We start from the raw sequence: 27,389 nt of genomic DNA, 5'->3' as shown, positions 1-27,389 counted from the left end.
GATGAGCAAAAGGAGCTAAAACGTGAACAGCAGCAGCCGCAGCGAAAACATGGCAATACCCGTGAGTGCGGCTCGTGTCTGTCGCCTGGCAGGACGCACTGTTTCCTCCCTGTCAGCCGGACACAGGCGGGCTGTCAACCTGCCAGTGAGGACTTGCTTCATCTCCACATCCACGGCCAGCAGTGAGTTAATGTAGTGGTTAAAGAAAGGTTAGCTTTTGAGCCCGCCCCCTCAGAGGTCAGTGTCTCAAAAAGCGTAACCTGACGGCTAACGGCTTATGTTTGTTAGTGTGGTTGGATTCTCCGTCATGGCCTACCCTTTCTGCAGTAGTAAGGGCTGTAAGTGGTCATAAAATCCGAATAAATTCATATTTAAAGCAAAAACAAGAAACAAAGAAAGCTGTGCGGATACGCCTGACTGATGTTTTCACACGGAGCCGTAGCTGTCTTTGTACCCTGAAATTCACGCCCATTGGTACTAAAATTTTCATAAACATAGACTATAGTATGTGTGCACGGTGTTGAAGTAATAGAAGTTTAAACTGAAATAAAAAGCAGCGAAACAAGTACTGTCCGAAAATAGGTGCATTAAGCTCCTGCCTTCAAATGTGTGTAGTGTTAATGTGCTGCTGCTCCTGTTTTTCTTAGTAAATGTACTTTTAAATGAGCAGTTTTGTTACTTTTCTAATGTTCATATTGCATTCAGAAAACACTTGAGCACCTGTTGCATACTAAGATCTACTGTAGTCAGTTTAGTCATTGTACAGTAATGTACAACAGACCAATGGGCTTAAACCTGGGAGAAAAATCAGGGTTTTTAACATTTTGAGTTGCCAAGTAATGCACTGATAATTTGAAAATTGTTGGCAAGTTTAGAAGCTGTCTAAAAGCAGAATGCATGATTTGCAAATCTCATAAACCTGTATTTTATTCCTAATAGAAAAGAGAAAACATATCAAATGTAGCAACGTATCTCAAAAAAGTTGGCACAAGGGGTGCCACTTTGGCTCAGTGGGTGAGTAGGTGAACACATAAGAAAAGACTAGGAAAGTAAGTGTTCATTAAGGGCATCTTGGAGAGGGCAGAGTTTCTCAGGAGTAAAAATGTGTAGAGGTTCACCAGTCTGCAAAACAAATTAATCTACACGTTGTGGAACAATTCAGGATAATGTTATTCGACATAAAATTGCAAAGACTTTGAATATCTCATCATCTACAGTGTATAATATCAAAAGATTTAAAGAAACTGGTGAAATCTTTGTGTGCAAGGGACAAAGCTCAAATTCTGTATTGGGTGCCTGTGATCTTCAGGCTCTAAGGCAGCCAAAAAAACAAAAAACAAAAACAGGCATGAAAATCACTGTGAACACAGTTTACTGTGCCATCACAAATTCAGGTTAGAGGTCTGTAAAGAAAAAGCTATATGTGAACGTGCGCCAGGAATGCTGATGTTTTCTCTGAAAGCTACTTTAAAATGGACTGAGTCAAAGTGGAAAACTACGGAGCCCCGCAGGGGACATGGGAGAAAAGAAAATTAAGACGGACTTTTGCGAGATCTCGCAAAACAAACTCGGGATCTCGCAAAAGTTTCATGCATCTCCGAAAAACGTCGGAGCAATTTTGCAAATATGTGATGTCTTGTAAACCGAGCAGATATCTGACATTTACACAACTACATTCACGCCTCAAAATATCTTAAAAGTGTATTTTGTGACCCAGAAAGAGTAATATTACAACTAAGTAGCTGTTGTGCTGTTGTGCTTGTTGCATTGTTGGAATTCAACTTTTGCGAGATCTCGCAAAACTTTTGCAAGATCCTGAGTTTGTTTTGCGAGATTTCGCAAAAGTCCGTCTTAATTTTTTTTTCTCCCATGTCCCCTGCGGGGCTCCGTAAACTGTTCTGTGATCACCTGAATTGAAATTTGAAGTTCGTTTTGGAAAACATGGACACAACATCCTTTGATCTGAGGAGAAGAGGGACCGTCTGACTTTTCATCAATGCTCAGTTCAAATGCCTGCAACTCCGATGGTATTAAGCTGCTTTAAGTGTATATGGATCTGACAACTTACACAGCTGGAATGCCACCATAGGTATATACAGGTTTTTAGAGCCAAGTATGTTCCAATCCGGTGACGTCTCTTCTTAGAAGGCTCTCGTATATTTCAGCAAGATAATGTTAAGCCACATTCTGCATCTATTAAAACAGCATGGCTTTATGATAGAAGATCCCGGGTAATGAACTGGCCTGCCTTCAATGATTCACATGCATTTGCAAAAGAGACGAACAGCACCTAGTAACTGAGGCCATATATTTTTAAAGCTGTCAACTTATTTAATCACTTCTCAGTGGAGTGTGTGTGTTAGTATTCAAATACTGTTGGCCTGCGCTATCGGTGTCCCAGAATTGATTTAAATATTATTTATGAGTTGGGACTGCTTGCACATCTGCGCCCCCCCCCCCCCCTTCAAATCTCAGTGTAACCACAATAAAGTGATAACTAATAGCCCGGATCACAGCATCTTCTGAGAATCGAATTCAACAGTATTAGAAAAGCTGGTATGCAAAGCGTCCAAGTTTCTTTATTGATATGAATGAAAGGAGAAGAAGGTCAACCTTTTAAAGGATACAAGTCTCTCTTGCTTAGTTTGAACTTTTCTTGTAGCCCATGCTCTTTTGCTTTCTTTTTTCACAGGCAGGCAAATCACAGATGGAAGAGATATTTTTTTCTTCCACTAAACTGATATCAAACTTGAGTCATGTAAAGATACATTCCTGTTGTGTCTTTATCTCTAGGTCTGCAGTTCAGGCTCGACGAGCGAACAGCCCACAGCAGTCTGGACCTCTTCAAGAAAGACACAGGCGTCATCTATCGCATGATGGGCCTTGACCCCAGCCAGGTCCAAGATGACCCCGAGCGTTTCCGGGACTGGGCTGTCGTGTTCGGCGACAAGAAGATCAGCAGCGGACGACACTACTGGGAGGTGACGGTGAAAAAGTCTCAAGAATTTCGTCTGGGCGTGGCCGAGGCGGCGATGTCCAGAGACGACTGCGTGGGCACCAACAGCTCCTCCTGGGTGTTTGGTTATGCTCAGCGGAAGTGGTTTGCCATGACCAGCAATAAGATAGTTCCCGTGACACTGGTGGGCAAGCCGGACCGTGTTGGGATCCTTCTTGACTATGAAGGGGGTTTCCTGGGGCTGGTTGACGTGGAGCAGCCCAGGATCATTCACACTGTTAGGGGTCAGTTCAAGGCCCCTCTGTGCCCGGCGTTTGGCCTTTGGGATGGGGAGCTGCTCACACACTCGGGTCTGGAGGAGCCCGAAGGCCTGATGTGAAGCTGGATGGCGTGATCGTTGTAAAGGTCGGGAAAAGTAGCAGGCTAGGCTTGTTACCATGGCAGTACTTATGAGAACAGTATCTTTAATAAGTGGAGAAAAGAAAGCAATATCTTTATGCATCATGTCTACCTTAATTACATTTGTGTGTGTGTGTGTGTGTGTGTGTGTGTGTGTGTGTGTGTGTGTGTGTGTGTGTGTGTGTGTGTGTGTGTGTGTGTGGTCCAGATGTTTTCTAACCATCCAGTACTCTGTATGTCATCAAGCCTCAGGCAATTATAAGTGTACCTCATGTGCTACCTCTGAGAGGAACATCAGCTGCCAAGTTGTTTTTGTTAATTTTTTTTTTTTTTACATTGAATGTGCTGCATTACCCACCTTTGCAAACTTAAGTCAACACAAAGCATTTTTCAAGCTAATGTTCACACTCAAATTTAATAAAATAACTTCACTGATGCTGCCTCTACCTTCTTTTATTTACAACAGTTTGTCATTTACAGTGAGCCTAAGGCTTTAATACAAATCAGGAAACTGCTTTTTCATTGCAGGTAAAGCCGTTTTCACACATGAACATTTCAGCAACAACACAGTCACGCTCGTCATTCAATCCCTCTTTAGAATGAGGAGACTGTGCAGGAAGCACCCTCACTTGAACCAGAATATTTCCAGAAGTGAGAACTGTCAGGACATGAACTGTCTCCTGTTGAATGCTGCATTTGAGAAAGGAAACTGGACATCATCCCAACATTTTCCAGACTTCATGTGTGTGAAAACAGTTCATGTTGCAAATGAAGCGCAGTGAAATCGTCACAGGTCTGCATACTGATAAAATGCAAGTTTGCGTTCATTTATGTGCACAGCTTATATTCACATTCACATATTGTGTCAGCCCAAATGTACACTGTTCCCAGCACCCGACACATTCAGATATTTGTTTGACAAGAATATCCAATAAGTGTTTTTCGAACTGCAAAAAAGAAAAACCAGATCACATCACAGCAGAGTAAACTGAAGCCTTGACAAAGAAGAGTGTTTCTCATGGGCATTAATACCCATTTTATATGTTTCACATATAATCAACATCCTGGTTTTGAGAAACGTGGACAATCCGCTTGACGTACTTCAGCAGAAACTTGAACAGTGTGGCATGTCAAAACCTTTTCTGAACATCTTGTGGCTGAGAAAGAAATCAAGACAACTGCACAGAGATGATCAGAAATTACTGCATGATCATGTACACGGGAAAATAGGGGGGAAAAAAATGGGTTACTCATGTTTCCTAAAAAGGCTAATTTGGACATACAGGAGTCTGATATGAAACTGACTGAAACGGTCCTTTTAGTGTTTCAGTTCATTAACAACAGTCATGGTAAAAAGAAATTACAGCCCCTGTCAGTTGTAAGGTTTTTTTGAACAGTTATGGTCAGATGTTTACATAACACTCATTGTGAGCATGAATGATTTCTTCCAACTGTTCTTTTTCAGGGTGGAATTATTATACAGCACAAATCTTTAATGACTTTAAAATCCAAAAACTGGATTCATGAGTTGAAGTTATTTTGGATTATTTCTAATCCACACAGGGTCAAATATACTGCTTAATGTACTACAGTGTCTTGACCTGATAAGGCCTATTAACTTCTCCTTAGTGATCATGATTGGGCATTGATATACAGTCTATTTGACAGCACTTATTGAACTGACCAATACTCAGAACAATGGTAAAGTCCAAAGAGCCCAGTGAAGATGTAAGAAGGAGAAATACAGATTTACAGAAACTGGGAAGGTATCTTGGAGCCATTTCTAAACAACTGCAGTTTCTAAGATCATAAGTTCAAACTGTACACAAGTACAGGTTATTTGGATGTGTCACATCACGTGTCACGTCAGGAAGAAGAACCAAACTGTCACATTTAAATAAATAGAAATTAGTTAGGATGATCAGGAAGAATGCAGGAACCACCAAGATTCAAGTCTGCCATGAACTGGAAACTGCTGAAACACCAGTGTTAAGTTGTGGACTTTGGATCATTGTAACATCATTCTTTTCTGTTTCAGTTTTGTGAGCTGACATTTAGCAGTCAGACTGACGGCCTTACACTTGAATCGGAACACTTTGGTATACAGAGGAGTTTATGGTCGACTCAATGACTGCAGGATGCCCAGATCCTCTGACTACAAAACTAACAAATCATCACCCCTACATTATCCAGCTTAAACGCTAGTGTGAGGTTTGTGTTGGTATGCTGTGTTTAGTTTTTTGCCAAACACAGCTCTTTGCTTATAGACCGAATATCTCCATTTTACTCTTGTGCTCAAAGGACATTTGTGGGTTGTTCAGATTAAATTTTGCAAACTGAAGTTGTGCTGACAAGGTCTTTTTAGGGAGAAGAGGCTTTCTCCTAGAAACCTTCCCAAGACATTTTCTGTCATTTTCTAATTGTACTAACTGAGGCCTGTAGAGTCTTGGCACTGTGTTAACACACCTGAATGCTTCAGACCTGCAAACTGTGTAAACATCTGCTTTTACAAAGGTGGTCAAACTTGCTGATCATCAGTTAATTAAGTGCACTTAGCAGCACTTGGCTGCTATTTACCCCCTTAATTCCTATGGATGCAGAGAGGCTCTACTTAGTTTTTCCACACATAGCTTTTGGATTTTTTGTTTAGTTTTTTTTATAACGTCCTTTCACTAGCTGAAACTACATCACATTTAGGTTTTACAGCATTTCGAGTAGATGATGGCAGATGGTGTGAATATGAATTGAAACTGTGGTTTGGGTAAGGCCTCAGATGGGACTGGCACCAGGGCAGATGCCAAGGTAAAAATGAGGAGGGCATGAACTGAAAAAGAGAGGAAAGCTGGGAGACAAAATCAAGAACAGTTTAGGTAGTGTAGTTTAGTGTAGGGGTCATATAAAGACAGAACTAGAAGGGGTGTGTATAGAGGTGTGGTCCTACTCCAGAAATGATCTACAAGATATTAAAATCTTATAATTTAAAGAGGATGTCCCTTCTTTTTGCCATGACTATGAATCATATCCTGTCAAGGTAGAATAATTATTAGAGCAGCTTTAGGCATATTTACAGTCATTTCAGTAGAAGCATAAACCTATTATTATGATTAAATTATTCACTAATAAGGCAGATGATACAACAACTCACTGTGTTAAAAATAAATAAGCGCTTTAGATATTTACATCTCATTTATCTATCGGAAGCTGAGCATAAAAAAAGCATTAAAGTTTCAACGCAGTCCAAATCACAAAATAAATCAACGTAATTTTTCTCCACACAAGCCTGACATTGCTTGTTTGTATAGTGCTTTTCTGATACAAACCTTCTGTCTGCAAAGAGATACAGCTTTTCACAGTCTATGAGATGATGCTCATGTAACATTTCTACCACATTTAAGTTGAACTAATTCATTCATCACTGCTCTCAGTCTCACTTCTCTTTCATTCCTCTCAGCTACATAATAAAAAAAAGACTAATTTTCATTGCAAGCTCTCATGATCCCTAGTACATTTAAACAATGCTCTTCAGTGTATCAAATGCAGCTTTCTGCTTATCTGTGTTGCTCAGTGAGTCGATGTCATCGTACACACGCTGGTACTCTTGCAGGAGCGAAACAACAACTCCATGGCCAAACTGCATGGCGTCATCTAGAGGTGTATTCCCCCATCTAACAGGTAACAGAGCACAAAATGGACATGAATGTTTTTTTTAAAGTTAGTGTTATCGCTTTCAAATGAAGGAGAGGACAATTTAAATTCCTACCTGTCCTTCATGTGAGGATTCACTTTACATATCTCGGTTAGAAAGATTATAGCTTCCACTTGACCTGAAAAGAGAGGAAAAACAAAATGCAGCAAGCCCAACGTCAGAGCCCAAAGAACAGAAGACCAAACATGCTGTAGTCAATTTAGACTTCTTTGAATGTTGAAGCCAGGATTTTCCAACAATGAAAGAAATAATAATGTAAAGTGTCACCTTCTGCAGCAGCGACGTGGAGCACTGTGCGAGAGTCGTAGTCCCTCTGCTCCATGTTCACAGCCGAAAGGGCAAACCTGGGGGGATAACAAGGACACGGGATGGGAGATAAGACGCACACGAAAAGGTTATTGTAACTCCAGTGAAGGACAATTGTCAGAAACCATGGTATGTGAGAAACAGTTACATGATGAAATCACATTTATATGGCAGCTAACATGCTCTTTAATGTTTTTTCCCTTTCTTTATGGAGAATTCGGTAAGAAGACTGATACCGCCTCATAAAGGTCTGTTAAAGCCAGCAGACAAGCTAGCTGGACATAAAGACTGTTAACATTCAGTATGTTAAAATGTATTTATTTAGTATGACAACAAGCAAACTTAGCACAAAAAGTGATTATTTCTTTGTTGTAACAATGTGACACTGTTGTTTCCTTTTTATGGTGCCACATTATAAGGAAAATGCATTTGCATTGACACCCTAAAAATCTGCTCATGTAAGAATACATCATACAACAGTTTGTGTTGTGTATGTGTTACTGGTAAAAACTAAAAAACAATTATATCCAGGTTTTACTTACCTTCTTAGAGCAGAGACGTCACCATTGTATGCTGCGAACATCAGGTTGACCACTGACTTGTTCTAATGGATTGAACAACAAACACTGTGAGAGTGGTTGTATCTGCTTTGTTTTGGATGCTCATACTAAACATGACCAAAGTATTGCATATTAAGGCAATCTGTATAATGTTAAAGCTCAGCCTTCAGATCGCTCTAGAACAGGGGTGTCAAACTCAAATACACAGTGGGCCAAAATTCAAAACTGGAACAAAGTCGCGGGCTAACGTTAATATTTATTGAAAAAAAAAAAAATCTTCCTCCAGATATAAGAATGAATCTTTTCTTATGGACTCAAACAAGTTTTGCTGAAAAACTGAATATGGAACAAGCAAAGCTTAATACTAAACAATATACATATTAGCTGTATGATACCAGTAGGCCAGCTCTAATAGTAATTTGGTATGGCTTCGCGGGCCAAATGTAATTAGGCTGTGGGCCAAATTTGGCCCACGGGCCAGAGTTTGACACCTATGCTCTAGAATCTTAGTTTCAGATGCATTTTGTCTCCTTTAGGCTCAAAGAAAGGGAGCCCTTAATTATGTCATCTCAAACACAGATGGTTGAGAACAGTTACAGTCAGTCACAGTCAAGATCATGCAACTCATCAAAAGTGTACAAGGTTGCAACAATAATGGAGACAGGAGAAAAACTCGGGCAGCTAAATACTTAAACCGGTCCATTGTAGGTGATGCGAAGCGATACAGAAAGAGTGTGATTACGCAAATACCACATCCTATGTGTGGTATAAAGTGTTTACACAAATTAGTATTTCATGCAGTGAGTTGTAGTTAGAAACCTCACAGCTTTAACAGTGTTAAACAAGTACATTCTAAACACCTTTAAACAATCAAACCTTTAAACCAGGGGTAGGCAACTCCAGGCCTCGAGTGCCGGTGTCCTGCAGGTTTTAGATCGCACCCTGGGTTAACACACCTGAATCAAATGATTAGTTCATTACCAGGCCTCTGAAGAACTTCAAGAAATGCTGAGGAGTCATTTAGCCCTTTAAATCAGCTGTGATGAATCATGGACACATCTAAAACCTCCAGGACACCGGCACTCGAGGCCTGGAGTTGCCCACCCCTGCTTTAAACAATCAGAGATCCTGCTGTCCAAACCTTCTGTTTTTGAGAGCAGCCAATCAGAAGAAAGCTTGTTTAAAGAGACAGGTAAGGGAGATAAATCTGTTTGTTTAATGGAGTGGATAAATAAGGACTATGTCCTTATCCTTGTAACCTTGGACTCTATTTGAGACCAAGGTTACAAAATATGAACCTTGATAATGAGCATAACAGGGCTCCAGTATATTGTTAGTAATTCAGGGTGTTTTCCTACTTCTCTGACATCATCCCCAAAAACAGTCATAATGCTCGGGTCTTATTTTCTACAGTTGACAGGCTAACAAACCCTCCTGTGTCAGTGGCAGCTTAACTTCATTCGACCATGGCCTGTAATGACTTTGCCAAATTCTTCACAGACAAAATCCAAAAGATTAGACAAGCAATTGGTACATCAACAGCAGATTCAGGATATGTACTGTGTCCACTGAAAAACTGTTTAAACACCATCAAACAGTTTCACCCTATTAACAGCAAAGACCTGGAGGACATCTTAGGTCAACTGAACTCCTCCTCTTGCTGTTTAGATGTCCTGCCAACAAGTTTTTTCAAAAAGGTCTCAAAGACTTTGGAGTCAGACCTGAATAACTGCTATGATGCCTTCCAGTCAGGTTTTAGACAGAACCACAGCACTGAAACCGCTCTGACCAAAGTGTTTAATGACATACGTCTGAACACAGAGAGTGGAAAAATGTCAGTCTTAGTTTTGCTGGATGTCAGTGCAGTATTTGATACAGTTGACCACAACATATTACTCAAACGACTGGAGAACTGGGCAGGTCTTTCAGGAACTGTACTAAACTGGTTCAAAACATACTTAGAAAACAGGAAATACTTTGTATCAATAGGTAACTTCACATCTGAGCAGACAAGTATCACATGTGGAGTTCCCCAAGGTTCCATCTTGGGACCCCTTCTGTTTAACATTTACATGCTCCCACTGGCACAGATTATAAAGAACAACAAAATAAACTATCATAGCTATGCAGATGACACAAATATATATCACAATGTCACCAGGAGACCAAGGCCCTGTACAGGCTCTTGGTAAATGCATTGAGGAAATTAATGACTGGTTGTGCCACAATTTTCTCCAGCTAAACAAAAACAAAACTGAAGTAATAGTCTTTGGTGCCAAAGAAAAACGATTACAGGTCACCAGAGAACCTCAATCTATACATCTAAAAACCACAAACCAGGCGAGAAATTTGGGTGTAGTGACCTAAACTTAGAAAAACACATTAAGACAATTACAAAATCAGCTTACTATCACCTTAAGAATATATCAAGGATAAAAGATCTGATGTCTCAACAGGACCTGGAAAAACTAGTCCATGCATTAATCTTTAGTAGGCTTGATTACTGTAACAGCATCTTTACAGGTCTACCTAAAAAAATCAGTCAGACATCTACAGCTCATTCAGAACTCTGCTGCTCGAGTCCTCACTAAGACCAAAAAAAGTGGACCACATCAGTCTAGCTCTGAGGTCTTTACACTGGCTGCCTGTCCGTCAGAGGATAGACTTTAAAGTTCTGATGCTGGTCTATAAAGCTCTGAATGGTTTAGGACCAAAATACATCAGTGACCTCCTGACCCAGTATGAACCTTCCCGATCCCTCAGGTCATCTGGATCCGTTTTTTTATCAGTGTTTTTTATCAGAGTCAGAACCAGACACAGAAGCTGCATTCAGCTTTTATGCTCCATATATCTGGAACAAACTCCCAGAAAGCCTCAGATCAACTGAAATGCTCAGTTTATTTAAATCCAGGTTGAAGATTCACCTGTTTTCAGCTGCATTTGAATAAAGCACCAAATCCACACTTTTAAGCTTAAATTTCAAAACTTATATTTTAACTACTGATTTTATCTACTGTTCTGATTTTATCTACTGTTTTTTAAATCAATTTTAAATCATGCTTTTTATTGTTTTTGTTTTTTAATGTCTCTGTAAAGCACTTTGAATCACCTTGTTGTTGAATTGTGCTATATAAATAAACTTGCCTTGCCCTCTGCTGTTTAGACTGCTTACATTGAACTCTGGTTCTCTCTCTCTCTCCCTCTCTCTCTCTTTGCTGCGGTTTGTTTGTGCAGATGTGAACATGGTGCAGACCAAAACAACTAAGAAGTTGGCAACTGACTGCTTCCAAATGTGTGATGATGTGTGATGCTTTATTTATATTTGGTCAGATAACCACTTTTGTCAGCTCTTTCCTGTATTTACTTTTGTTGCGCCTTCCACAGATACATTAGGCTAATATAAGAGGACTGAAAGTCCATATTTGGCTTGTTCGCTGTGAGTTTTGTGAAGTAACCAAATGGGAACGTTTACAAACTCGTCCACTTACTCCAGACCAGAGGAAGCAAATTATCAGTGTGAGAACGCCCTTAGTTAGTCAGTCACCTGAAAAGAAAGCACTGGCTACACTTGTTGCACTAAACTCACTGGATCATCATCGTCATCTAATCGTCTCCTCGGGTCGTGTTTCTTAGTGAAATGCCTCAGGTTGTCGTAATTGTGGAAGTTAAAATAAGACACGAGATCCTGATGAATCAACAAATAAAAGACATAAATTAATATGACATACATAACATGTGGTGTATTTGATCTTTAACTTTTTATCATAAAAACACAAAAGACATGAACATTTAGCTTCTGTTACAAAATGTAAATATTTAAGACTTAAAAAAAAACTGTCATTATGTTTAAGAAGCATACCTGACAGAAGTGAATGCCACGAACACTGTTTCCAAGACGATCTAATGGTGGGGACCAACACATCATACCCATGACATTGGGGACCACCAGCAGTACAGCACCTGAAACGCCAGATTTAGCTGGCAAGCCCACCTAGACAAGGACAACCAACAAAACATCTGAAATCTCGATGCAAACATCTCATGATTAGTACTCTATGGTTTAAAAAAAAAAAAATCTATTTTCTTCCTCCAGTACAGGGACTCACATGGAAGGCAAACTGTCCAGAAAAGTCATACATGCCGCACGAATGCATGAGACTTAGGGTGTTGCGCACTGCCTCGGCACTCAGCACGCGGTCGCCTGTGATTGGACAAATACCCCCATTTGCCAGCGTGGCAGCCATGACGCTTCCTGACTCGCAGGTTACCTCTATGGAGCACAGCTGGAGTTTAAGAAAAAAAAAAGATTAAAAACTCACAGAATTGGACTATATTGTTCTTACTGTATTATTCTGACATTACAGATTTTTTTTGCAACGTGGATACTTGTGAGGGAAATATTTTGCTCTATAGTAGTTTTAGTGTTTAACCATTCACTTTCTTGATCAGCTGGTCGCCAACTATGTCAGTTTCTTGATGCAGAAAAGATTGTGTGTAAAGACTGCTAAGAGATGAGTCCGTAAACTATAACAGAAAAAGATCAATTAAATCATGTAAATTTCAGGTGTTAATTCTGGTCGCCATGATTGACTTTTCATGGTGCACATTAAAATTTGATCTTATTATAACCAATCTACCAACATTTGTTGGTCAAAAATGCAATTTTCTGTAGTTTTGCCTCTGTGTACCACCACAGTGGATTTTAAACCAAACTTCAGCTTTAATTCAAGGCTTTTTACAAGAATCTTGCAATAACTCTATAGTAAATACAATTTTTTTTTTTTTTTATACATAGGCTCTGATTTTCAATAGCTTAAAAGCAATTGAAGAATTCACTGACAAGATGTCTGTGAAGGTTCTCAGTCATCCAGGTCATCGTAGTCAAAGGAGCTTGCAAAGAAAAGCATCTGGACTTCTTTAAGTTACTTGAAGACGTTTCACCTCTCATCCGAGAAGCTTCTTCAGTTCTAAGGTCAAATGATGGAGAGTCCCAGATATAAACCTAGTGGGAGTGTCCCCCCACAGAGGGACAAAAGGACCCCCTGATGATCCTCTAATCGCCTGAGCTAAGGTGTGGAACTGGGTGTGGGTCCCAATCAGCCAGAGTTTCGGGTGAGTTCATTGTGAAACCTGGCCCCACCTTATCATGCGAATTCCTGAGGTCAGATGGCCCAGGGTGTGAGTGGGCGTTAAGGCGTCTGGGAAGGGATCTCAAAACTGGATTATAGATGGCAGAGAGTTGGTGTCGTAAACCACCGCCTCTCTGGCTGATTGGGACCCACACCCAGTTCCACACCTTAGCTCAGGCGATTAGAGGATCATCAGGGGGTCCTTTTGTCCCTCTGTGGGGGGGACACTCCCACTAGGTTTATATCTGGGACTCTCCATCATTTGACCTTAGAACTGAAGAAGCTTCTCGGATGAGAGGTGAAACGTCTTCAAGTAACTTAAAGAAGTCCAGACGCTTTTCTTTGCAAGCTCCTTTGAATTCACTGACAAGTTTCAGGGTCGGGTGAGGTATGTTTCCCTGTTATTTCAGGACAAATGAAAAGTTTGAGAGTGTTGAATGGGTATTTCATGGCTTTTTACTGTTATTTTAAATATGAGAGCTGCAGACTTGTCAAGTGAGGGAGGCCATCATTTGGCTGAAAAAGCAAAAAACCTATCACAGAGATGGCAAAAACTTTAGAAGTGGCCAAATAAAAAAATCTGACAGAAGGAAGGAAGAAAGGAGGAACTAGCTTAATCGTTTCTGACAATTACAGACCCTGAAATGTACTTCATAGGTTTTTTGTTCACTACAGACTTCTTGGCTTTAAATATATTATCTGCCCCTGCTGGTAATGCAACTTCTGCATGCATGCCCATTTCATGCTTCGGAGAGGCAAAGCATGACATTGACAACTAACCGAATTATAGAAAAGCAGCTTAACAATATCTAACCAGGAGAAAAACATTTTGCAGGAGGTAGGAATATCATAATCAAGGTCTATAACCAAGAGACACTCAAGAACAGGAAGGCTAAACTTTGCCAAAAAACAAACAAACCCCAAAACACTCAAGCCTGCAAAATTCTGCAAAACCGTAGAGGGCTATGCTCTGATTCAGCCAAATGCTGCAAAACAGCAGGACAGCACTACATAGAGCAAATCAATAATGACCCCCAAAAATGCTACATAATCAAGCAAAACGTTTCTTAACGTACAGAAATGGGATAATCTTCAGTAGCCAAGTCAATCATCTCAACGCTACAGAGCATGCTTTGATATAAATGTCTGTAGTACCTTAACAGTTAACGGAAAAGTGTTGTAAAACCCCTTGAAGTAAAGCTGGAAGTATGTACTTCAATCACATATTAATTGTTTTATTTAAAATTCACTGTGATGTGATGAACAGAGGCAGTGAACTGTAGCAGAGTGTAGATTTGCCCAAGAAAAAGAAGTTTCACTGTCCAGCAAATTATTGACCTATAATAATCTTGAGATTTCTAATTACACTGCTTACTTAGCTAAACATTAATATTAAAGCTGAGGTTAGTGAGAGTGATACTTATTTAAATACTTGCAAAGTGTCATAGATTATTGGACAATTGGAAACTTGAACAAGGGGTAAAAAGATTCATTATGTGGACATCATGACTGGTGCCGCCATCCAGTTGTGTTTAATCTGGATCAAACTGTTGGACCAACTGACAGGGAGCCGCTCTGCTACCATACACATGCTAAAATATTGATTCCAACAACTTTAAAGGACAATCTCACCTGAAAGTAAAAGTCAAGAGCTGCAATCATATCTGCATTTTCAGGAAAGCACTGCAAGGAATAACATTAGAGTCAGCATATACTATTCAATTAAATTTAAAACCTCAATTCAATAACCCCTGAAGTAATTAATATTGTATGCAAAACACCAAAAATAATAAACACACCTTTTTCTCTTTGAGGTAATACCCAATGGCAAAATTCCTGTCACCAGTCTCCCTCTCTGACTGGAAACTGCAGGCACACAGCGATATGAAAACCATCATTCAGGGCACAAAATGACAATAGTTTTTACATTTCTTGCAGCAGGCCACTCACGTTGCATTGCTGAAGCCCACATACTCTGTACCAGCCATGCTTTTCAAGAACTCCATCACCTGCAGTAACATCACTTTTAGAGACCATTGAGCAGGAAGAACAAATACCAAAAAGGGACTAGATATAAAATTTTCTAAAAATAAAACATTTACTTACATAGTCAAACCTCTCAGCCTTATTTGAATGAGGCTGTAAGAAGAGAAGAGGGAAAATAACTTTCTGTTGCCAGCTCAATAGAGTCAGTAAGTCCCTACAGATGGCAGTGTTTGAGTGCTTTGACACTGAAGCATACTTTTAATCTTGGGTGTGTGTCAATATCTGACGTGCACATGGTGTGTTTGAGCGTGTCAGCCCACGTGGCAATGTGCTCGCTGTGGCGTGAGGGCTGCTTATGGTTGTGCTTGAATTTCATGGACCAGCAGATGATCATTACCGTGTTGTAGAGGCACCAAAAGGGGATGGGGCTACATTCATATTTAATGGCCTTATCTCAAAAGGTTAAGGATGATAGCAGACATCACTGAGTTCAAGGAAAGACCTGAGGACTAAATCTCATGACCACTAAAAGAGTAGGCTTTATGTCTCTCAAGGGAATTCATCTCTGGTGTGAAAACTACTTTTTGACCAAAACATACAAATGTTTGATATGTTAAACTTTGATATGTAAACCTTTGCAATATTTATGCACTCACAAATGTGCACAAATATTGCATCTTCTATATACTTTGTACTTTTAGCCTTTAATTTCCTTTTCTGTGTCTAAAATAAATGCTTTTTAAGTATATAATCTCCTCAGTGTAAATATAAACTATATGCAAATACACTGAATAAACTATGTTGACACAAGTATTGCCCCCTCTAAACTCATGGAGCTGTGAGGCTGGCTAACACACCTTCAGTTCTGGGGGCCATAATTGGCCACAAGCATGCACACGCCCTGTTGTCAGCCCCAGACCGATTCCCCTCCCTTGCAGCTGCACTTCGCCCACATATGATAAGAGTCAGCTGCCAGACTTCAAAAACCAACACAAGCCAAGCCTCCATGACCAGATATGACTGTATGTTTTGGAGTAAAGGCAAAGATCACAGATAAGTCACTATGGGGGGATATAATCTCAGCCAATAGATGAGGATGTCATGGCTGTTGCTGACGTTATCCATCAGGAGGGAGTTTGTTCAGTAAACTAAGCAACTAAGTGTTGCTTTCTAGAACTTTGCATTGTAAATAACATTACATCACCAATAGTTTGACCCTTAAGAAACCAGCAATCTGTGGCTTTCAGCTGTGTATTTCTTTAGCGCTTCATACCCATGAAAAAGCAATTTTCTAAACTAGCTCACAACATTTAGCTCACAATTGTCTTTATATTGAATATTCTACCGTGCAAAGTACCACTAAAGGGATTTGCTTGCTTAGGTCACACACAGATTGCAAACTGTGGCACAATCAGGTTTCATAATGACTGCAATTTTTATAAGATTGCAAACCATACAGGGCTCGTCCCTACTCATGCACTGGCTACAGGAATAAAAAGAGAGTTTGTACATTTTTTGAAAGAGAGTTATTTTTTTGGCAACTTCAAGCTCGTGTTGAGCCAGCAGCTAAAACCGAAATGAAACCTTACATGATAGAAAACATATTTTGCAAAACCTATTTCGCTCCTGCTTTGTACAGACTTTTAAACAACTGATTACCCCTTTGAAATGTGAATCTCTGGAGAGGCTACAGAACACTATGCTGCACTGTACTAATTGAAGGGAAAACATTTAATAAGGACTCGGTTTAAAAATGGAAAGCCTATTTTTGGTTATGTCCAGCTGCCTCCTGAGAGACTCTGTTTTTCCCCAACAACCTCATTTAATGACCGACAACTACGTAAAGTTATTTTATGTGCATATTCTTAAACACAGACATGTGCATTCAGTAAGCATCTATTATCACATCAATGTATTCAGGGCTTAGATTTTACCTTAATTAAAGAACTGATGACAATAGCTCCAGCATTCACCATGGGGTTGTGTGGTTTATCTGCACAAGAGATGAGAGCAAGTTATCACTGATTTGCCCCTAACCACAAGAATAATAAACTGAGACTGCTGAGACTGGAGAATAAATTTCATCTTGGGGGCTTAGGATGCAGCGACGGCTAATGAACTGAAGACATGCAGTAAAATCCAATTTGCTTTAGAGATGAGCAGGTACTTTAATTGTAACCCAGCTGGCAGGAAAATTTCATACAACATTTGTAAATGTTATACCTACAAGCTCTAATGATGTTTCTGATTGGATGTTCAAGGAATATTTCTAGGATAGAAGTTTAATGCATTTCTGACTGCAATGTACATACGAGGTGGCTGTAGCTCAGGAGGTAGAGCTGGTCATCTATTGATCGGAAGGTTGGTGGTTCGATCCCTGGCTCCTCCAGTCTGCATGTCAAGTATCCTTGGGCAAGATACTAACCCAAACTTGCTCCCTGATGCATCCATCGGAGTGTGAATGTACTTAGAAAGCACTACGTATAGATAAAGTGCTTGTGAGAATGGGTGTGATTGGGTGAATGAGGCATGTTGTATAGAGTGCTTTGAGTACTCTGGGAGAGTAGAACAGCGCTATATAAGAATCAGTCCATTTGCCAAATATAATGCTTTGAAAATGTTCATTTATAATATTACATGGAAACATTAAAAATGCAAATATTCTCTGCATTCAGAGAATATTTTCAGGATGTTTTTGGCATTCCTTTAATATGATGAAAAAAAAACGATAATAAGCAAAATAAAAACAAAAAAAATACACAGCCTGTGTGGGTTGTCTCTGGGTACTCTGTTGGGACATTAGGTTAACTGTGGTTCTTAACTGGAAATAGGTGGGAATAACCATCAAACCCTCTAACTGCAGCTCAATACACAGATAACTGTTTGTTTTCAATTCTGAAATTGCGTAGTAATGTTGTTCCTATCCACATAATGTCCTCACAGAGACCACGCACGTGCTGATCGCTGGGTCGGACAGAACAATATGTGCAGCAGTGTCTGGACATTTGAAAAATGGAGGGACAGATGTTTTTGTAAACTCTGACTCATATGTTATTACCGCAGGGAGCATAAATGGGGTTCTTTACGCAAATCACTTGCCTTCCTCATTTAGTGACAGTTTGTTGAATTTGAGACCACTTGGCTCTTTGCCCACAAACTGATGAATGTGCTCACTGCCAAACTCGTGTACAGCAATGGCGTATTCCAGAGGCTTCACACATGACTGCAGACAGAAGGGAACCTTGGTGTCACCCACAGAGTGTCTGCATGACATGAGGATGTAATGGAGAGAAAATAAAATAAAATAAAAAATAAAATAAAAATGGAGGCGTGTTAGTGAGGCAGTACACACGGTGGAGGTTTAGAGAATGGAAAGATGTAGAACAAGTGGAACTGATACTGCACCTCTGTCCGTCGATTGTGCACAGAGATACACCCCACAGGTCAGGGCTGAACTTAGCCAGCTGTGGAATGTAGTCAGCCACCTGCATAAAGACAAGAAACATGTGAGTGAGCTAAAAAATGATGACGCACACGCTAAAATCAATACGCGTGTTGGTCTGGCGCTTACCTGTCCTCCCTCCTGTCGATGCGCACAGTCGTACATCGTATCAATTTGGTGGACAAACTTTTCAAAGTCTGGGATGATAAATTTTTTTCTGAAAGCCTTCGTCAGCAGCATGATGTTGTTGCCCACACACCTACGAAAGGACACAATTACAATGAGGTCAAGAAACCCTTAAAAAGCATGCTTTAATTAGTAAATTTTTATATTCCTAACTGTCACTGAAGCTACTTTGTAGCAAAAACACTCCCCATAAAACCACCCTTCAATAGGAGGAGCCAAATAAAAGCCGTTCAGTGAGTAAATCCAGGTACCGATCAGCGTTTTCATGGCAGACATTTTGACCCTTTACAGTATAAAAGACATTATATATATTAATGCAAAGATGGTTTTGTGCCAGGGAGCCATGTCAATGTGACAGAAATGCAGCATGTACAATTCCCACAACTGAACCAGACAAATGGATTTAATAAATTTTATTATTCACACCTGTGTGATAAAACAGGACTTTTATAAATGTAATAAAGTGTAATGGAGACTGAGATGTTTTCATAAACAAATAAAATCCCTTTGCCTCTGCTGTGTTAAGTTACAGCAGAAATTGTGGGAAATATTGGCTTACTTGGATAATTAATATCAGACGTATTCTTTGTGATGTGAGATAGGCAAGCAACTACACCTCAGCTTCACACATAAAACAACAGAAAACGCTGAACAGCAAACACCAATCATAAACAATTAACAATTACAGTGCCTCTTGGGTACTTCACTAAGCCAAGTCGAGACAGAGCTACGTGATTAAAGTACTAAGTTAAATTTAATGAAATTTGGTGGAGAGGTGGAGCTTTGTGAGGTTTTTGATGACTGCGGTCTTGGTCTAGGATATTGTCTCAGAGTGACTCCCAGGACGATTAATCAAACAAAGAGCTGTACAGCTAGCAGGTCCTCTAATGGATCCATATAATACTGTGCAAAGGTATTGAGCTTTCACTCATGTCTTGGCATTTTGCTTAAAAAAAAAAAAAAAAAGAAAAAGAAAAAAAGGGAAAACTATGTGCAGGATTTTACTGAAACTCAAACAAATCAAGGTACAGCATGTAAGGCAAAAAACAGTTTCTGCAATTCTAAATAAGCTTGAAAGCCAATATTTGAGATCAGCACCTTGCGTGTATTAAGCAGTAGTTGGAGTGCAGGAAGCTGGTGAGGAACTTTGTGGAGAGGTCTGGAAGAAATTTTATTGTGTTTTATATCCAGGTATGCTTTTACTGCACTGATGGTGTATGTTGTTATGAAGCTGAGCACACTATGCACTGTACATGCTTACATTTTCTACAAAAAGTCTTTGGGAATCACCTTGTTGGTGCAAAGACACTATCTTAGGCCAATCAAACTGTTATCATTAGCATTTTTCAAGGATTAATCTAAAGAAATACGAAGAAACGATTAGCTTTTGCTGCTAGTAACAGTAAAATCTTTATTTATTATGGGTTGTTATGTGTAGATTCAACACTAGTTCATTACTTGAGCCTTGCATGATTCATAAGTCAAATGGCAAAGAAACAATTCCTCTGAAAAAGGTTAACAATTGGACTGACTCAAGACTTTTGCACAGTACTGTATAAACTGAATGGCTTATACATCAGAATGGCTGATTGCACCTTTGTGATAAGCTAAAAGTTATATTAAGTAGTTTACTCTGAGTTATATGTAGCTCTAATTGTATTACTACATAACCGTTTTTGAGAATTAGTCAAAACACGCCTCTGTAATATCAGTGTCCAAGCTTAGACCCTTAAAAACCTGAACAATGAAATAAAGCATTTATTGAACATTAAATAACATTAATTTGCATATATTTGAATTCATCAAATGAGTATAATATTTGTTACGTTTGGCTTTTTTTGCAATTTTGTTTTATTGCAGAAAAGGAAAACTCATTGATGATGTAAAAGTCTCAAAAACTCACAATATGATACACTTTGCTTTACAAGATTAATCTTTGGCTTTTTTCAAAGAAGAGGAGTCCAGACATTTTCTTTAGCTTCTTTGATTCAAGCGGAAAATTCTGAAGTTATTGAGAAAGGTGGTGCCTGAAAAATTGTTTATATAACTAAAACATCAATCAATAATTGAAATCTTCAACACGCAGGCTTCAAAGTAACCTGTTTCAGGCTAACTGACATTTAGCTAAAAGAGTAAACAAACCTGCCCATACCAACTCATCCAGTAGTTATTATAGACTTCCATTGCTGGGTGTGTTAACTGCTCACCTATGCAGTATGCTCTCAAGGAAAGGTATGCACATTCTGTCACAGCTGTGAACTAAAATATCTGGGCCCAGAGGCCTCACTAATCCAAGATGATGCTAACGTGAGGTTTGGGACACCAGGAAAAGAGAGTGGAGAGAGCTTCCATTATTCATACGGGTCATCTCTTTAAAAAAATAAAAGCTAGCTCTCTCTGTTTCTAGTAGCATATTTATAGTATGCTCTTGAGTGTTCTTCAGGAACAGATGACCTCACAAATTTTAGAAAACAAGCACACAATCGGAAATGACCACTTCATTTTAACAGAGATAGTCAGACTATTTAACCCTGTGCTGTTCCAGGCCAAAGGAAGAGAGCAAGTGAATTACACAAGTCTGTTATGAAATGATATGTCTGGTCAGCAGCCTGCATAGCACTTACGGATCTGTTGGGCCTGCTAATGTAATTGCCACAGTCTGGAGCCAAACCAGAATGATGCCCTTTCATTAACAGCCCCAGAGACCCCCTGTCTTCCAGCACACTCCACTGCTTTGGCTGGCATGCATGCATGTGAATTTTGTTAGCTGCAGCTGTCGGCCATAAAACGCCCGTCTCTGTCAGGCCCTTGGACTCAAATAGCACTGATCACAGATCACTAACAAACACTCATGTGAAAACTCAACCAACCTTCATCATTTCCTCCCATTTACTCAATCTTTATTTGAAAGATTATAATTAAATATATTTCACTCAAGGTCTTCTGACTAGTTTTCAAGTATTGAGCAACTGTGTCCCCAAACGAAATCAGTTTGGCGATCGTTGCGCAAGAGTTGGCAGCTCATCTTGTAATCAGAAGGTTGCCAGTTAGAGCCCCAGCTTGGACAGTCTCGGTCGTTGTGTCCTTGGGCAAGACACTTCACCTACCGCCTACTGGTGACGGCCAGAGGGGCCGATGGCAGCCTCGCTTCGGTCAGTCTGCCCCAGGGCAGCTGTGGCTACAACTGTAGCTTGCCACCAGTGAGTGAATGAATAGTGGAATTGTAAAGTGCTTCGAGGGTCTCGAAAAGCACTATATAAATGCAAACCATTATTATTACATCACCATACACAATGTTTTTCACCTTCTGAAAAGTTTCTTATCCATTATGACTATCCCAGTGGAGTCACGGGTGGATTTTCGCATCTGATGGACACAATTGCGTAGCCGAGGGTCAGATGTTAACAAGCCTGTTTTTCTTAAAGCCTGCAGAGAAGGGAAATAAGAAGCACAAGGGAGAAAAGAAGGGAGTGACCTACTGACATACTCTTTCACACACTGAAAAAGCTTTTTATGTAAGAATATTAAACATGTGTCAAGGACATGTACAATGAAAGAGCAGCAAAGCTTCAGGCGTTGCCACAAGGGAGAGAGGCGGAAATACAGGCATAGACCAGATCACTGGAATCCCTCTCGCAAGTCACAGTGACAGCCACTGTATGTACCATGTGGGTCTATTTTGGGGACACCATGTGTACAACCCTCCTGACCAGTGAGACACCTTTTGACTGGTAAGTGATTCTGTAAGCAAGCACGTGGCTCCAAACATGCTCTTGCAGGAAGTGCTGAAATTAGACTGTTGTAGTGTTCCTGAGTCTATTTTAGAGTTGAGCCCTTCAGTTGACTGTTTGAGGGTTGGGTTTGTGAGCACAACAGACAGAACTCATTTAAACTGAAACGCAGCAAACCCTAAACACTTTTTGATTTTTGATATAAAGAGTTTTTATAAATATATGTTAGCGAAAGGCAACAGCTTTTAAATGAAGCAGATTGTTTTTTTAACAGCAACATGACGTTCAGTTGTACATTTAACATTTAACTTCTTCTTTTTTTCTTAAAAAAAAGAAGAAGAAAAAATTGGGTCAGTGGAAAACACACTTATAATTTTTACAAGCTGTTCATCATCACACACAATTATCTCCTTTTCATTCACAAATGATGGCCCAGTGTATCCTTTGCTAAAGAAGGAAGTAAAGGAAGAACCAAAGTAGTTTTTTTAGTATTTAGAAATTTCAAACATCTCTAATTATGGCTGCCATGCATATACTTCTGGGTCACTTTACTCACTTAGAAACCTTTCTAAGCAAATGTAACTATTTGACTGCACTCACAGTCCTGACTCTGCCTTTTTTAGATCACCTGCTTTAGGTTTCCAGTGTTTTATGACACCCTGAGGGTCAATGTGTTCTGCAGTTGTTATTTCCATTGCAGGGACACCGAGTACCACTTTCCCGTTCCATCTCCGCTCCAGTAACCTCTACAAACACACCAAGTCATTTGTGCTGTCACCTGTGTTGACACACGTCTCTCCTTCTTAATGTACGTTCCGTTTTAAAAAGACTGAGTCGTCATAGACACCACAGTCACCAGCTGTCTGTATAACATGTCCCATCACAGGGGAAAATAGAAAAAGAGTTTATGTTCTATGTTCTAAGTCTATGTTCTACTTCTCAGTAACCTGAGCTCTTGTGAGACTTTTAAGATATGAAAAGGTTCATATCTGTTCATAGAAGCATGACTTTTTTGAATGTGTGAGCTCAGTGGGACCTCATGTATCTGACAGGAACCTCATAATGCTCCTAAGATTAAGTAAGGAAATAGTAGATGCTGGTTCCTAAATTAAATTCCTTTAATCTACTAATATTATTAAATCTACCAGTACAACATCTCAACTGTAAAGTCCTGTTGTAATTAAAGGCAAAATAATAATTAAAAATTAATGTGAACAATTAATATTGCTCTCTGATTCTAATTACTTTGGTCCTTAGTGCCACAGCTACTATATATAGTCCTATTGCATAAGAAAGTCCCTAGACACTTTTAAAACCGGACTCCTCAGTCAGGTGGAGATGCTCTGGATTCCTGCCACTGCCAAGGGTGATTTGATTAAAGTCAACGGTGTAGTCGAGTGTGTTTGTGTATGTTCACATGGGCCATGAAAAGCCAAAACAGTGCTCAGTGTGACAGAGGAAGTGTAAATGTGCTGCTGACGTACAGAGATGAACTGGGAGAGAGGGATCATCTCTTTGCCATCAGTGATGGTGTAGAAAAGCAGGTCCTCCATGCTGGACATCAACCTGTTTCTATAAAAACAAAAAACACACACGCAATAGGTTTTGATGTTTAAATATGGACAAGCTTCAATGTCAGAACTTGAGCAATGAGTCAAAGTTTATGTCAACATAAAGCTAGTGTAAATACTGGCACCCAAAGTAACAGCACCATAGTCATTTTAAGATTGATAATGGTGTCACTCTCCTTTTTACAGCAATTTTCGCATCTTTCCTGCTGTAATTATATACATAATAATGATCACTTGAGATTTACAGAATATGCACTTTTATATAGTGTTAATCACTGCACTTTTAATGTGTCTGTGTTTAGGTAATTAGCAGAATAAAGAAGGAAATTAACTGCTTTAAGTCTGGCAAGTAATTCGGTGCCAATTAAATAAAAAATGCTGTTATATCAAATAATATGAATTGACTGCCTCAATTATGCCATATTTCTCAATTGAGTAACTTTTATCACTAGCAAATACTTACCAAATCTACAAATTACTTTTTTGTATACACAAAGACACAGAGATTCTTGTTTTGTTTGACCAGCAGCCCAAATTAGAGATATTTAGTTACTCGCTATACATTTCTTACTTAAATCACTGAAGGTAAGTGAAAAGCATCAAATCAACATATTTAAAAATTTGAAACAGTGAAAATGTGAACAGCATAAAGAGGGAAAAGGGGACCAGGCAGTACTCCTTTGCCAATAAAGGAGTGATGGCCTGCTAATTAAACACAATATGTGTTATAGTAGCCTAGCTTTATATGTATTTTTTTTTTACATTTTTTTTTTTTAAATGTATTGGGTTTGCTCATTTCAGTTTAGCTTTTATTGTTTAAAATGTATAATTTTGACACGGGTCATGTCAAATAGGAACCCCAGTCTCGGTTAGCCTGCATTAAATTCTCCTTATGTAACCACACCGACAAAAGTTTCAAAATAGCCTTCAGTGTAGTTTTGTGGGAAGCAGCTGTTATATTGTTTCTTGACCTGGCACACTGCCATATTGTTAGTATTACAACTGTTTTGTCAAAGTTTGCTTTCATTGGTGAATCTTCCCAGCTTTACATAAAAGGTAAGACCATTTACCACAAAATAAGAAACTTTTCTGACAAATTTTACTTACTTAGTTAGTGTGGCCACCTGTTACTACAAGCTTGAATAATGAGGGGAACTTAAGCAGCTAATGCTAGTAGAATTATTACTCTTGTTGTGAGAGTACTGTAGTAAAAATAAAAGTACTGAATGATTTTTTTTGGCTAATTAATGATGACAGTCTTCTGTGACCTACTTTGTGTGTCCTTGGTCCACATCAGGGCCCTCCTGGTGATAATAGGCTCTGTGGGTGTGGGGTGATGCTGCTGCCCAGCAGGGGAGAAGAACAGGTTGCTGAGTCCTGGACAAAACCATGCTGTCAGCTCCAACTCTAGCAGAGATCCCTGCATTTTTAAATAGCTGCAGGATTCCCGGGTTAGCTGTCCTCAGACTTTTCAGGCAATGCATTGTGATAAGTAGGGCTCAGCGTTTAATAATTCAAAGTAGTTTTTTTCTTTCCTCCAGTAGCTGATCTTGAGAGATATCTGTGACCTGCGCTCCCTGGTCCTCGGAGCTTTAATAGCAGCAGCTGTCTTACAGACGGGATCAAGTAGAGGCTGTTGCTCCGGGGCGGGGCTGTGACACCGACAGCATGGTGGGGTCAACAACCAGCACCTACCGACATGAAACTGATGTAATTTCGGCCAAAGTTAAATCACTTTCATTTAAACAAAAGAAAAAAAAGAGAAAAAGTTATATTCTCTATACCTTTCAGGGATTTATATTTTCCCCCTCCAGTGACCATCCAAAAATATTTATCAATTGAGATTAAATTGAGTTAAAACCTGGAATGAGCTCATAAACAAGCTTTGCTTTCATATATATATATATATATATATATATATATATATATATATATATATATATATATATATATATATATATATATATATATATATAACTTAAAGAAAACAATCTAAAATGGTTTGTTTCTTACTGCATGAATAACACATCCAATATCCAATGCCCAATATTGAATTCATATTTGATTGTTTATGCAAAATCTTACATATATTTCTCCTATTAAACTGTTATTTTTGTTTTTATTATTACTAATAATGATGTTGGTGATGATAGTGTTTAACAACAACAACAATAATAATAATAACAGCGTTTTCCACATTTTATATGAAGAATATAGGCAATGTTTCATTATAAATGCGTCAGTAGGACAACTGGTTCTTCTATTAGTCATGACATGAAAATATGGACTGATGTAAATGACCAACTGTGTTGTGTTTGTCTGTTGCATACTTCCTGTAAGGTTGCAGTCAGGTTGTCGCTACGGTATTTTCTAGTGTTGTGACATAGTGACACCACCTGGTGAGTTTCCCACGCTCATCGACTGAAATCTTACGGTCCTGTCCGCTAGGTGGCGTACTCACTCCAGGACCTTCTACTCAGGTTAGTTTCCCCTCTCTAACTCTGTAGTTTAATGAGTACACATCACAGTGAGATCTTTCCTCTCCAGAGGGTTTTCTCAGCATGTTTCCTGGTGCTTCAAAGACACTTTAAAAAGATCCCTTCTTATTTTTTGAGTTTTGGACTTGGCTTCCTGTCTTTGATCTCAGCTGCTATGTGAGATGTTCACTGAAGAGTATCACCAAAACTTTTACTCCTTAGTAAAACTATTTCTCATCGTAGTGGAGGATTCTTCTGAATTGCAGACATCACATCAAAATATGTATATTTTCTATTTTTATCTATTCATATTTATCTATTTATTATTAAGGCAATCAAATCATTGAAATACAGTCTTTCTCACGCTTTCAAACTGTGCAGTAACACTTTAATTGTAGACTAAAGGGACAAGATATTATCTTTATTACCAAATAAACAAGGCCTTGCTAGGAATGGCCTTTTCCTTCGCATTTCCAGCCATATCAGTTCTCCAAAGAAGTATATGCTAACCCATGGTCCCTCTGTGCTACCTCTGCCGGTTGTAGCTTCTCTGTTTTCAGCAGAAAATGTTTTCCATTCCTGGGCCAATGAATGCCACCTTTGTCCCTTCATCCTCCGTGTTGTGTGAGAAAACCCCCCTCACTGCACTCACCAAGCCTGCACAAACTTAACCTCTTTCCCCCTCCACCTCACACAGGAAAAGAAACATACCGGCTCTGGAGCTTTGATTCCATCTTAGTAATCTGGAGGTCTGGCTAAAGCCTTGGAATAGAGGCCACTTTGGACAGACGTTTTTAAGTACCTTAGGGAGGAAAAAAGGTGAAATGTGATTGGAGCAATTGTTAGGATATTCTGGATCAAAACAACAAATATAGAATAAAGGCTGCTATATAAGAACATAGAAAAAGCTGGAGAAAGATGTTGGTTATAGCTGCTTCGT

General features: G+C 39.3%; 2 protein-coding genes across 2 annotated transcripts; one reads left to right on the top strand and one right to left on the bottom strand.

The window, feature by feature from the left end:
• Positions 1 to 4,540, top strand: spryd4 (SPRY domain containing 4). The gene is made up of 2 exons (XM_085145435.1): positions 1 to 182; positions 2,794 to 4,540. The coding sequence occupies exons 1-2, from the start codon at positions 50 to 52 to the stop codon at positions 3,333 to 3,335; spliced, it is 675 nt and encodes a 224-aa protein (XP_085001561.1). The 5' UTR covers positions 1 to 49; the 3' UTR covers positions 3,336 to 4,540.
• On the bottom strand, positions 3,794 to 25,583 carry LOC146494484 (glutaminase kidney isoform, mitochondrial-like). Its single transcript, XM_085145433.1, has 18 exons — positions 25,245 to 25,583; positions 23,886 to 23,973; positions 21,975 to 22,096; positions 18,614 to 18,743; positions 18,448 to 18,527; positions 18,142 to 18,305; positions 16,977 to 17,035; positions 15,163 to 15,195; positions 15,007 to 15,065; positions 14,856 to 14,922; positions 14,689 to 14,739; positions 12,034 to 12,210; positions 11,787 to 11,918; positions 11,514 to 11,612; positions 7,910 to 7,971; positions 7,329 to 7,405; positions 7,116 to 7,179; positions 3,794 to 7,020 (listed from the first exon to the last, which is right to left on the bottom strand). The coding sequence occupies exons 1-18, from the start codon at positions 25,454 to 25,456 to the stop codon at positions 6,864 to 6,866; spliced, it is 1,833 nt and encodes a 610-aa protein (XP_085001559.1). The 5' UTR covers positions 25,457 to 25,583; the 3' UTR covers positions 3,794 to 6,863.
• Positions 25,584 to 27,389: the final 1,806 nt, after the last annotated feature.

Source organism: Neolamprologus multifasciatus, chromosome 20, assembly GCF_963576455.1.
Source record: "Neolamprologus multifasciatus chromosome 20, fNeoMul1.2, whole genome shotgun sequence".
In the NCBI taxonomy this organism is placed as follows: Eukaryota; Metazoa; Chordata; class Actinopteri; order Cichliformes; family Cichlidae; genus Neolamprologus; species Neolamprologus multifasciatus.
The sequence above is the reverse complement of the archived record's forward strand: the minus strand, read 5'-3'. Positions and strand labels throughout refer to the sequence as shown.

Coding starts and splice junctions, on each gene's coding strand:
- LOC146494484 (XM_085145433.1), bottom strand. CDS start 25,456: ATGCATTGCCTGAAAAGTCTGAGGACAGCTAACCCGGGAATCCTGCAG. Junction 15,196..16,976: donor TCATCAGTTCTTTAATTAAG/GTAAAATCTAAG, acceptor CTCTTCTTACAG/CCTCATTCAAATAAGGCTGA. Junction 7,972..11,513: donor TAGATGACGATGATGATCCA/GTGAGTTTAGTG, acceptor TCAATCCATTAG/AACAAGTCAGTGGTCAACCT.
- spryd4 (XM_085145435.1), top strand. CDS start 50: ATGGCAATACCCGTGAGTGCGGCTCGTGTCTGTCGCCTGGCAGGACGC. Junction 183..2,793: donor CTCCACATCCACGGCCAGCA/GTGAGTTAATGT, acceptor CTTTATCTCTAG/GTCTGCAGTTCAGGCTCGAC.